Source organism: Nipponia nippon, unplaced genomic scaffold (genome assembly GCF_047370975.1).
Source record: "Nipponia nippon isolate SJK-2023a ecotype South Korea unplaced genomic scaffold, ASM4737097v1 scaffold_5, whole genome shotgun sequence".
Taxonomy (NCBI): domain Eukaryota; kingdom Metazoa; phylum Chordata; class Aves; order Pelecaniformes; family Threskiornithidae; genus Nipponia; species Nipponia nippon.
The window spans coordinates 44,818,597-44,832,235 of NW_028262369.1; the positions used below are offsets into that span (position 1 = coordinate 44,818,597).

At 36.0% G+C, this 13,639-nt stretch overlaps 1 protein-coding gene across 4 annotated transcripts in view; it reads right to left on the minus strand.

The window, feature by feature from the left end:
• Positions 1–13,639, minus strand: part of CAMSAP2 (calmodulin regulated spectrin associated protein family member 2) — a 93,333-nt gene that overhangs the window by 68,053 nt on the left and 11,641 nt on the right. For all 4 annotated transcript variants that reach the window (XM_087731218.1, XM_087731217.1, XM_087731216.1 and 1 more), the window contains exon 2: positions 12,111–12,370. In XM_087731218.1, the coding sequence (XP_087587344.1) occupies positions 12,111–12,370 (260 nt within the window). The remainder of the gene's footprint in view (positions 1–12,110; positions 12,371–13,639) is intronic.

The following is a 13,639-nucleotide window of genomic DNA, read 5'->3' on the forward strand; positions in this document are numbered from 1 at the left end:
TCCCCAAAGCTTTGACCTGGAAAAATAAGAATTTTCAGGCATATGCATGTGCTGCCTTAGAGAAATTAATGATGCTAACTAACAATAAAGAAAAAACCATACTGCAGAGTACCTGGCGACACCATAACACCTTAGAAGACACTGGAGTAATTTGACTGATGCCATTATTGTCTAATTACTATACTAAAACTGATAGCAAGTTCAGTAAGTAAATTGAGTAGGACTTTTAGCATCTGGATTTTCTTCTCTCTAGTTCTTTGCTAGTGTCTATACATATTTCTTCATCAACTCCATCATTACCATACTATTTTACTTCCCAACCACATAAGTTAATAATCACATTCTTTGCAGGTACCTACCTACGAGATACATTTTACCATAAAGAATTCAGCAACACAGAAGTTATGAGGCTTCTCTGACAAAATGATATACTGAATTACATTAACTTACAGTCTTTCTATGGGCAGTCACATAATTTTTTTTTTTTAACTTCATATACACAAACATGTCTTTACGGAGAACTTCTAAATATCATTAGACAGGTTTGGTTTTGCTTTTGGAAACGGGGGAGTTAAGAGGGGTAAGGAAAAAAAAAAAAAGAGAGTAAAACCTGTTCAAAATTGTGAATTGAATTTTTTTCCCTCTCAACATTTTGTCCATTGCATTGTTTCTTTTTTTTTTTTTTTTTTTTTTTTTTTTTTTTTTTTTTTTTTTTTACACAGAGCATCAAAGGTGTTAATGTAATACAATACTGAAAAGTGAATTGAGCTCCTTACAAAAGCTGGCTGCCTTCACAAAACAATACCACAGAAACATACCACAGATTTACAGAATTCTTTCTATGTAATAACCCAGGAAGCTTTTACAAATGTTTATTCCCTGACAGCATGCCCTTAAGAAAAATCAAGCACAGGGTATTTTCCACCAAAGCATGTGTCACTAATATATGGTATATTCAGTTTCAAAATAATCTTAATATGATGGAGAAGAGAGTCAGAAAAAAAGTCTGTATTAATCTTTTGCATCAGGGTGGAGAACACCTAAGTAAATTGCTGATCAGTGGATGCAATTTGAGGTTAGAGGGTATAACCACCTGAACATGAGCACACAATGAATGTCATGCTGCCACAAGAGAGGCAGCTGCCATACAGGTGTGCATCAACTGCAGACTCCAGTTTGCAAAAAAATGCACCAGTACCCACTATGCCCTACAAGCCCTGACAAGGTCCCAGTTAGAATCCTGGGTCCAGTTTTCAGCACTACCTGTCAAGAAAGACCAGCACCAAATGGAGGACATTTGGAACGAAGATAAGGTTTGGGAAACAAAAGTGCAAGAGAGACGTTACCTGCCCACACATAAAAGGCTGCTACAAAAAGGAAGGGAATAAACTGTTCTTCATGTTCATAGTAGACACAGCACAAAATAATGGGCTGTTACTGCAGAGAAAATTTAAGAAAGAAATTTAAGCAAAAGGAGACTTTCTGATGGTAGGGTTCTTCTGACTGCTGATATGGCAAAATACAGCCCCCATTGCCCCCAAACCCCAGAGATTAATTTATAAACTGTAGGTCAGCAGGCCAGTGTCAGTAAAAAGGAGTAAGGTGGTACAACTTCTGTAACTAAACCTGTCAACAAATGCTGTTGATAATACAGATTGCATTTTCTATCTGTTTTCAACTGCACTTAATTGGTACCTACTGCAGTAGGTTTGTTGCCCAAATGCTACTGTTCAATATACTTCAGAATATATTAGTATCCTTTAATAATAAGATACCTCAATTTCACATTTAAGAAACTAAGTGTCCCTATATAATGAGATTTCATATTACATACTATATACATTTAATAATTACATCATGTAAAATTAATCTGATCCACTATTATATGCTTACCCAATATCTACATATTCACTCTGCTTTTCTTGTAATTTTTCTTCTTTTAAAGCTCATAATTTTTAACCTGCCTCTTCTTTATCAAACCAAAACACTTAAAAAAATTTTCAATACACACTTCAAGTCGTATATACTTATTTCATAAATATTGACTACTAGGCATTCTAAATTGTGTTCCAAACATGCAACTTAAAGCTTATAAAGAGCTCTTGCCATTTCAGCTTTTGAGAGTTGTCATCAGTCTTGACAACTGACTGATTTGGATCTCTAGCTACTGCTAGATGATTATATAAATTGCGATAAAGATAGCTTTTTCCAGTCCTCTAAAAATTATTAAGGTGTAGGACCTCTTTCTGACGTAGACTTTGCTATTTATCCACTGGTCTTAGATTCATGGTTTTGGAAGGCAAAGAAGAGATACCCTTTCTAACGACCTTCTGACGGATGTAGGAAAGCTGGAAATCTTCCACATTTATAGCAGACCATCAATTTGTTAAAGAACACTATTACAGTCAATTTATAACTTCAATAGTTTAACAAGTTACCAGATAATGTTTTAATACAAGTCTTAAGTTGTTTTATTTACATAGGACCAATTCTATTGGATTTTGCTTTGGGTGATTTGGAGATATATTTCTGCAAGGTAATAAAATTTCCTATTAGTTCATATAAATCTAATAGTTCACAGAAAACCTACCAGTTCATATAAATGACTGAAGTGCACCACTATTTACTGCATTTCCCTAAGTGTCAAACAAAAAGACTAGACATAGTATGGAGACCTCACAACATTTTGTTCATTCAACTTCAGGAACAAAAATTCCCATAATGTTGTTAAATTCCACAGAGTTTGTGAGAACAAAGATTTTAATGTAATGATACATCTGCTGTGATGCCAGAGCATGCTCTTTGCTGATAAGTGCAGGCAGATTGCCAGGTTTATGTGTGCAGATTAGCAAATGCAGATTAGCAGTGTTCTTTTGTACTATATTGGAGCAGCTGCTGCATTATGGGGAGTACAAACTGTATTCCTTCAACAGTCAGTGTGGTTTTGTCCCCTTGTTGCTGTGTGTATGTACTACACAGAGCTGGTAGTGAAACTCTCCTTATGTTTACATGACAGACCCACACCTCCTGCTAAAAGTGGCTCACTACTTTCCATAATAGGAAGAAAGCAGTGCTCTTAACCAAGTAACTGCCTGATACAACCGTGCAAGATTTTTAGCTTTCCCCTATCCAGCAGAAGGGTATTAAGAAAGATTTCTCTCGGCGTATTTTAAATAAACTATCTGATGAAGAAATACTTTCTAGGTAGTCCGTAAAATAATTCATAGATTCTTCTTTTTCTAAACAGCTTAGTTAATACACTCCAAAATATACTTAACCTAGCAGAAGTAAGACCATTCCTAAACATTTATTTAAATAAGCTTTTTCACATATTTAAAGAGATACAAAGAAAGTTCACAGCAGCAAACCAACAGCCAAAAGCTGAACCACACTACTTAATAGTGTTGTTGAAACAGGAAGAAAATGTTCTTAAACTGTGTTTAACAAAATAGCATTTCTTTTAAGGTTAATGAAAATACTTCCTGACCTGTTTAGAAAGCATTATCTACATGGTATGTGGCATTCTTCACAGACTTCAATTCATACCATCTTTCTTTCATAATTTATACCTCCTTTTAACTGTTTTTCCTTGTTGGGCTTCAGCAGTGCTTTTTTTTTTTTTGTCTGTTTTTTCACTTGGTTTTTTTTTGGTTGGATTTTTGTTTGTTTGTTTTGTTTTTTAATTAAACCACCCCACCCCACTTTTTCTTCCTCCCCCCCCCCCCCCCCCCCCCGGTTAACAGCAGCATAAGAAGGAACACTAACTAAGAATACAATCAGAAACTCTTTCGTTCAAAACTTCAGTTTGCTCAACGCAGAAGAATACCAACTATTTTTTTTCAGCCCTCACAGCACTCTGTGTTTCCTAATTAGTAAGGAATCGAACAAGACAGACAACAGTCAATAATGAGGCACTGCTTTATATTCTCATGAAAGGCATGAGAGTGGACTTTGGGAGGTACTACCTTCTCTTGAGGTACACATCCACTTTATTTCCTGTCATCATTCCAACAGCAGCAGTTTAGTATATTACGTACCTCAATTGGAAGGTGTGCTGCAATATTCTCTCCTCATTTTAGTAAAAGATTAAATGTGATTGCCACAATTTTACACTAAAATAAACATGAGATAATGTGCTGCTATTTCTGAACATTGCCTACTCCATTCATCTGGCAAAGGCAAATGTAAGGCCAGTCCTGTATAGATCAGGGATTTCATGGTGGTTCTGAGAACACACTTTCAATGCAATAAAAGCAGCACAGTCTATTCAATAGCTCTGCACAACTGAAATGAATCCTACAAGAGTTGTTAAAAAGAACAATCAGATTTTGTTATTTTCCATGCAAGGATTCTTCGTGGTACAAATTTGAAATGCCAGCTACGTTGCTAGATCCCTGAAAAAGAGCAAAATCCTACATAGATTTTTGTACTGAAATTAAGGATGCAGGAAGAAAAAAATTCACAGAAATGAAAATTAAAGTTAGAGAAACATAGAAGGCTTTCAGTTTTCTTTTGTGGGGAGAGTTGCAAACATGAAAGCAAGTGGACGGGATCACATTTTTAGCACTAGAGTTGCTGGAACAGGACCAGCAAAGGATTCCTACTTTGTATTCTTTACAGACACAACTTTGGTGTCAGTAGCTCTGCTACCTTCCCCATTAGTTGCTGCACTTGCTGCCCAAGTTGAGCAGACAGCATTCCATGAAAACCCTAAGGATGTTGCAGAGGACTTTCTGGTTACCTAAGTCTTCCACAAATTTCTGATACAGATATCTACATTATCTTTCAGAGTTAATTCCTACCTTTATTTGCAGACAATCCTTGTTAAACAGGTTTCAGAACTGGTGCTCTAAGAATAAATGTCTATTTTCTCCCACAGGAGAGCTTTCTAATAAATAATGGTCCTTTACTGCAATTTTATTTTCAGCTATTCGTAGGCTAAGATACATATGAATAAAAGTAGGCACAGAACAATCTAATTATGTAATTTCATTTCATCTACAGTTTCTTTTGACTGGCTCAGAGAAACACAGAAGCAAACTCAATTTGACTGCAGCCAAGCTAATCGTTTACAGTGCAAAAGAATGGCACTAGTAGCAAATAATCAGTCACAGAGTTCAGTTTCAGAAAAGGAGCAGGCCTAGATTAAATACACTCCTCAGTCCCAGAAAGCTACAGAAATAAAACAAATCCTAGTATGACTCACACCGATAACCTTTAATTGTTCTGCGCATGCTAAATTCCAGACGAACATACTGTAGAACAGATCCCAAGTCACTGCGGCTATTTACATGACACAGACAAAAGCATTTTCTACATACAAGACAAACATAATTAAAAACAAGCAGCAGGCAAACCAAAATCCCTAGGTTATGAGTCAACATAAGCTGCATGAGAAAAAGCTAACAGGACACTAAGTTATAAGTTAAAATGGTAAGAGCCCAATAAACTTTATGAAGAGTTATAGCAGTTACTGTGACCAAAGCGTGAACTGGCACCTTGTGCTTGAGGGAGCTTGGTATCCACATTGCTTTACTACATCAAACAGATGTTTGTGCAACGCTGACTAACGTGAGATGGTATATCTGACACAACAAGACCAGCAAAAATACTGAATCACTGTTTTCAAGCAAATTAGAAACTTAGAAGGAACGTGTGTGAAGAGATGAGTCTGAAACCCAGTGCCTACAGCAGAAATCTAGCAAAAAATATGGAACATCTAAAGATTACATTATCCCAGCCCAAAGCCACAGCTGACTGCTTTTATGAGGCACATTAGACTAAACTCAAGTTCTGTTTCGCCACTATATTTGCTTAGTATTTTAATCTTCTGTGAAACATCATACTATGCAAGCTGCTTAAATATCACAAGTCAGTTAATATTAGAATCTGGTGTTTTAACTAACAAATTATGGTATCTATGTGCTCAAGTCAAGTAACTGCAAATTCTTTTTACGTGTCCTCATCTAACAAGTAATTCACAATAGGACAGGAATGGAAACTTGTTACATCATGCCTAAAACCAGAAAAAAAATTCTTCAGGGCAGAAGTCACATCTTATTTCTTTGTTCTATGCAGTGTTTAGTACACTTTCTGTTGCCTTACAGAGTTAAAGGAATTCTACAGCATGAAAATGCAGAGGCTGCAGCATGTAGCTGCAAGCCAACTGGGTGAGCTGCTGGAGTCCTTCATCAAGGATAAATACTCCTCTGATGAGAGGGACTGTCATTTCAAATGAACGCAGTCTGTCAGAGAGACCGAAAACGTGGATTGCAGGATGAGTTAACCACTTATTGTCTGCTATCTTATCCAGAAAGAGATGCAGATTCTGGCTATAGGTACAAAACCAGCAGTATCAATCTGCCTTCCTTCCACCTAAGTTTCTCTGGCCATGACTGACTTAGCAATTAGTACTGCACAACAGAAAAGCAAAACTGGTGCAAAGGTCCCAGGAATAGCCTCTACTCCCTTCTTAGGGGATTCACTTCAATCAGCTCTACTCTAGTCCAATGAAACGAGTACCCCTTGGCAGGTGGGCTACCGTAGGCGCACTCCTAGGGCCCATCAGCTTCAGTTTAGTTGCTGAAGGAAATTGAGTTCATGCTGCCCGAGATGACTCCACAACGCAAACCAGAAGTGCAGTAACTGGGGGAAATATGGAGATTTGCCTCAAAAGCACACTCCTGATGACTACTAAAAAGCTAATACAGGCACACCTAATGATACCTCAGATATGGTCCAGGTTCACAAACTGCTACAGAGAGAATTATTGCCAGATTTCCTCACAAAAGACCTCTTCAAGGAAGAAGGTAATTTGCAGCTAAATGGATAAACAATTTGGATGATAGCACACTACTTTTTATATTAAAAACCCATACACACGAATTACATCTCAGAATTAGGAAGGTAACAATTATAATCCTACCAGATATTATGGACTTATTGCTGGGGTTTTGCTAGAGCCTCTCACTCACTTCGCATCTTGGCTGACAATTGTGGAATTGTATGGAGGATTTAAATGTTTCTTGATTAATTATAGTACTTTTCAAAAATAATTATACATAGGTGTAAGTTTAAGGTACCTGCTCAGTTGGTTGACATTTTTCTGCAACAGTATTTTTCCAAATCAGAGTTCAAATTTACACAAAAGTTACACTTATTAATTGCATTATGCTTAGTACAGTTTTTATATTTTCCCATATTGAGAAGATGAGACAAAGAAATATTTGAAAGTATGGCTTATTTTCCTGGAGATAGTATTTATATACAGGGTATTCACTAGCCTTTTTCTTGTCGCTAAATTCTATTTAAGAACTCAATATCTAAAACTGCCTTTTTTCTGCTCCCCCTCCCACCCCCAAAACCTTGTAAGATCATACCAGGCAGCAGAGAACTAAGATGCTGATTCTTTATTCCTTTCCCCAAATGGCAGAAGTGCATTGCATGGACTTGGGGGAGGGAAAGCATTTCTTAATTCCTCACTGAATCCGTTTATTCTTCCCTCCACTTGAGGCAAATTGAAAGAGATCACCAGCTTATGAATACAAAATGGCCAGCCTGATTAAATACCAGAATTCTCATGAAAGGAGTGGGCTTGTCAAATACGTTATTCAGTTGACATAAAATGACTGGCATAATGCAGAAACTTGTCTAAAAGTCTCTTCCTGTAAGAACATATATATATGCTTTTTAAACATAAAGAGATCAAATATGTATATGAGGAAAACATATGAAAAAATCCAAATTGCCTTCCTCTTGTGTACCTGACATTTGGAGGTTTAAGTCAGTTTCGCTCATTAAATGTGAAATTTAAAAAAGGTAAATCAACAGGGAAATATAAAAGTTAATTTTGACTTGAACAGTGATCTATGCATATTATATATGGAAGCATTAAAACAAAATTATTGCATAATTATCAGAACCATGCTGAATTCTTAAGCTATTTCTGATTTCTATAGCCTGTCAAAATCTCACATATGATTTCCATATGGAAGTGCTTGCTTAAGACAGATTTTATTTTTTTTTAATGCCATTGGAACTTGCCAACTGAAGTAAGTAGCTTTCCTCATATTTTTGCAACTTGGCTTTCATAAACTTTTCTAAGCATCAGGCAATTCCTTTTGTACTCTTGACCTGAAGTATAATTTTCAGGAAAAAAATACGCTGGTTCTTGGTTCAACACTATTTCAATTCCATGCTCTAGACTATTTCTGCAGTGTTTAAAGTCTAATGTAGCAAAGCCAAGATCATATGAATTTCAACCTGGAGAGTAATAACGCGGTATTTGGTTCTTTTGCTCCCCTACCAAAAATAAAGGCAACAGGATGATCCTATCAAATAAGATTTAACAAAAATAAACATAGCATTAAGTTTTAATAGCTTGCAATACATGGAGAACAGAAATAGAGGTACCACTGAGTAGTTCCATAGTGTTATCGCAAGATGCGATAGACAGTTTCAATTACAAGTTTTTAAATCAGAACAAGCCTAAAGAATAACCTAACTTTCAGTTTTACCAGAAAAACAAATATGACACATGTGAACAAACCAAACATAAGAAAGACTAAAACAAACCAGGCTCCACATCGACTTCCCTACACCTACACAGGGGAGGCTTTAACAGGAGCCTTTGCTCCTGTTACTGTATGTTAATTTCTGAAGTGACTCTTTCCTAGTCCCATTCCACTGGAGGAAACTAGTTTTTTTATATATATATATACACATATGTGTGTATATTCAGATATACACATACAAACACAAAAATTTGTGGCTTCTTAAATTAGATACTAATGCAGCCAAGTCAGTCATGACTAACAAGGAAACTACCATCTATCCTGACCCCAGTGCATAAAGAAACACATCCATCTCCTAGACTTTTCAAAGACTTTGATATATAAGGTGCTTCCTAGAAAAAGGTTCAGTTATAGCTATCTAAGAAACAAAGAAGGAAAAAATTTTATACGCCTGCATTAGTAAGTAGTCACATGCGAAGTAAATCAACAATTAATCACCACGGCCATCAGTGCTACAAACAGAGTACAAGGAATTCAAGTCTGTTGACCGCAGCTACGTGTATTATAAAGCACAAGTAAAATTAAAATATTCATACTCAAATCTCTTTCCATAGTTTCATTTTATAATATAACTCACCCCTTTCCAGCTTTAGAAACACAGTACATCTGAGCAGATAGCAATAAACATCCTCTGACAAACACCAACATTTACAGAGAAGACAGGCTAGCAAAGAGAAAGACTACCATACTATTTTCTATTAAATTACTCAAAATTAGATTTACCATAGGTTTAACACAATCTGGTCTACCAGAGGAACGTATGAGTTAATTACATATGCAAACTTTCTGTTCTACATAATTGAAAAAGAGAAACCATTCCATGCTCTAAAACAGGATAAACATCTTACTTCATAAGACTTGTAGAAACTGTGACATATGGAGCTCTAGGAAAAGGTACTAGAAGACATCAGGAGGATAATTTTAAGACTCTGTCAATACTGCAACAGCCAGATTTGAAATTCTCTGCCAACTTTGCTAATTGTATAATAAGGAAAAAGGTTGAGACTTCCCAATTAAAATGTAGCGTTGCTGCTGGGAACTTGCATAGGGACGTGAGCACGGCATGACAAATTAAAACTCTTGGGCTCAGAATATTACTATTGAGACTACGGTTTCACAGCCATTTCTTTGGTAGCAATTGTTTTAGACACGGTTGCCCTTCTGCCCAAGCCAGTTGTGTTTTCAGTCTGGTGTTCCCTCGCATTGTCACAGCCCAGCTGCTTGTGAACTAACTCAGCAGCATCAGTACACTCCTCTGTTGCTGGTACTGGAGTGTGGACAAGTGACCTGGGCAGATTAGGAAGCTGGGAATGTCAATTGTTATGACACCGATGCTTGAATAACTACTTGCTGGACTATATCTAAACAACACACAAAAGAAAGACACAAACACCCACTCAAGCACAGGGGAAATACACAATTGCCATTGAAATGCATTTGAAGCAACATTAATTACTGAATTAAAGATCAGCAAACCAAACTAGAGAATACTGACACGTTTTCTCAACTGACAAACCTGAAGAGATGCCTCTTACAACTACTCTAGAAAGGCATGAAGTGAAAAAAATCAAATGAGAAAACCATAGGCTCATAAATGCAAGTCAGTAACCTTATCTTCCTTCAGCAGCAAGAACAGAATTAAGTTCTGTAAAAACATGAACAGTCAAGAAGTTTGTTTCTTAACCTTGTAAATGCTTTGACTTCTGTGAACATTATAAACCCTTAATCCTAAGCCATCCATGACTGTTGCAAGTGTCTGGCAAATTTTGTGTCACTTCTGTATGTCTTTTGTTTGCCATCCACAGCTGCTTTTACTAAAATGCCACTTGTTCTTTGCTGAGCTCTCATTTTTAAAAAGGATATGAAGATCAAAAAAAGAGACTGCCAAAATTTCAAGTTACCTGCATTAACTGATCGCAGCTTAATCATAAGGAAAAAGTGCCTTGACTAGTTTCATTACTACTGTTGAAATATTTGTATCTTCAGATCTTAAGCCATCTATGAGCAGGAAAGAATTTTCAAATAAAAAATAAAAACAAAGTAGATGTAAAGAATTCAGTCTTTGTCTCACAGTGACTACTGCCACTTCTAAAAACATCTATGCAAACTAAGAGGACTAATACCTCTTGGCAATACTGTATGGAATAAGTCCTTAATTACTAATTAGTAGCTTTGATGTCACACCTGTAAAGCTTCTGCAACTTATCAGTTGATACCAACTGATCAAATAAGAGAGACCCTCTGGTCATATTCTGCCAAATACTTGTTAGTCATCTTACATGTTAGTAATCACAAGTTGCTAATAAGCTGACGATAAAAACATTGCTGTATTAATTTTCACACACCTCCATTCTAGCAGCAGCTACAGGTCACTGACCATGAAAGTATGAAAGGACTTAAAATAGAGCAGTCAGCCAACTCCAGAGGGTAGATTCAAACAAAAAAAGACCCTGGGAAGACTAGACTGTGAAGCCTAGATTCTGCCAATGGATCACAGAAAATTTACAGAAGTCCTTTCTCTAATAGATATTTTATTCCCCATGCCCAATGTATTCTAATCTGAAAAAAACAGATTGTGCCATAAATACCTTCAAGTATAGCAGGAACATTAGTTCCATTGATATCACAATAAAATTTGCTTGTGATTTCAAATGGGCAAGCTTACGTTCTGTATTAGAATGGAAGTTGTCAACTCAACCTTTGTAGTCTCATACTTTATGTTTACTTAATTTATTTTCTATATCAAATATTAAACAATTAAAAGGTGAAAATAATGTTAAATACTTCACTTTTAATATAGCTGAATCTTGTTCTATCATACTGTCACTTTATAAACAACCTAGAGGAAAGGATTGGCCATATGTAGCCATCCTTTTTACAGACAATTTTTTTTTTTTCCACTCAGCTCCAATCAAGGAAGAAAATCCACAACTTAGGACCTTAGCAAAAGAATCATTAATCTGTTGAACTAATGTTTTAATTAGCAGTTGTATAAAGCAAAGACATATTATTAAAAGTCTCCATGAAAGCACATACCATTGTTGTGTGTTTTACATTGACTTAATATGTCACTGGTGACTATTGAATATTAGTAGATTGAATTGCTTATGTCATCAAGACCCTTTTTTTTTTTTTTTTAAGCTATTATCCAGAGTTCTATAAGGAGGGGAAAAAACCCCAAAACCAACCCAACCTATTTTCAAACCACTTTTCCAACACAGAAATATTCACTGTCAGTGCTGTAAAACTGAAATCAAAGTGATCATATTGTCACGGCTATATTTAAAAAAATAACACTTGAACTAGGTAAAATGATAGGTGTTTTCAAGCATTAGTAGAGAGGAAATACACCTGCACTGACAGCTATGAGGAAACGGAAAAAACAAACCAAAGCAATCATAAGCCTCCCAGTAATGAATCACATTTAACTTGAGAAAAATACTTCAACATAGTGTGTGTGTTAAAAGACAGATATGTAGTTATTGGGAGTACACAGAAGAACAGAAGAAACATAACATACAAGCTTTAGACACTCACCATCTGAATTGGTTTTTTGTGAAGATCTCGTTCAGTCACCAACTTTTCTTGGTCAGTGACATAAAGGCCTTTTTGTGCCAGGGCTTGTATAACAGCATCATGACCTAGAAGTGGTTTTGCAGCATCACTCTTGAGAATAAGGCTCCCAGCACGACAGTAGAGTTCTGCAGACAGCAGCAAGTTAACAACAGGTGGTTTAATGTGCTCCTGGTCGTACTGGTCTGTGTAAAATGGTTCTCGTAGTTCTTCTGGAACATTTTCTACACAGGAAAAAAAAAAGCATTAGTCAGTACCAGAAAGGATAGATATAGTATTAGTTTTTTGTTTTTTTTAATACGTATGAATTCAAAATTATGCTAAAGAAAGCATATTCAAAGGAAGGCCAGTCTTTAGCAGTCATCATGATATAAAACACCGTGGAAAATTGCATACAAATGTAACATTTGAACTATAAATAGAAACATAAGAAAAATTCAAAGAGTTCCATACTGCAAAGGTCACACCAGAAGGCCAACCTGCGGTTTACAGAATCATTACTTTAAAATTTCTTGGCTTCTCCAAATACATGCCCAAACATTCTAATTTCCTTTGGCATAACATTATATAGGTCCGACATATAAAGGCAGAACACCACCCATTTAAACACAAACCCCTGTCTCTATTACAATAATAAAATGGAAATGGAATATTATATTTTAGCACAGAATAATACAAGACGAAAAGGGAAGCTTCCACTCTTCCAAGCCTTCTAGGTTTCATATATGCAAGAGAAATTTGATTACTATACTACTTATTTCAAAGGTCATACATCACAGAATAATCACAATCCAGCAGTTAAGCATAAATACATGGATGTTTTACTGGAATTAAAATAATGGAAAAAAGAGGAAAAAATATTAACAATTTCCTTCTGAGAAAATATTGAATTCTTATTTGTCTATTTGTGTTACTGACCTCCCTTGAAATTGTCTCTTTCCTCCTTTTTCAGTGAACTGGCTTAGCACCCACAGAAAGCTACACAAGATTTTGTGAAATTTATGCTGAGCTTTTAACCCCGAAATTAGCATTCCAAGAAAATCTAACAGTTTTTCCAAATACTTTACACAACACAATACAGGCAAATGATATTTATAATTGTCTACCACAAAAGTAATAGTTATAAATTAAATATGCTACTAGATCAAACGAAATTAAATCACCAGTGAAGTGGAAAATAACTTAGACATGGTTTCAGACTTCACATTTCTAGACATATGCACTGCAAGATGCTCCATTTTCCCTGTGTAAGAATTTCACTCTCTATTGTTGTAAAATTAGTTAAGCCAACAGCATTTATAGGATAAAGAGCATGTGATTCTTTTCCCGAGCCCAAATGGAAAAGCCTATTTAATTGCTACAAGGAAAAAAAGTGTGTAGGAAAACAGCAATGCAACACTAGGTTCCTATCCCCTTTGCCTTCAGCTGGATAAATGGCTAAACAGACAGGGTTTGAAGCAGAGGGTGGAGTAAACAGCCCAATACGGGTGGAG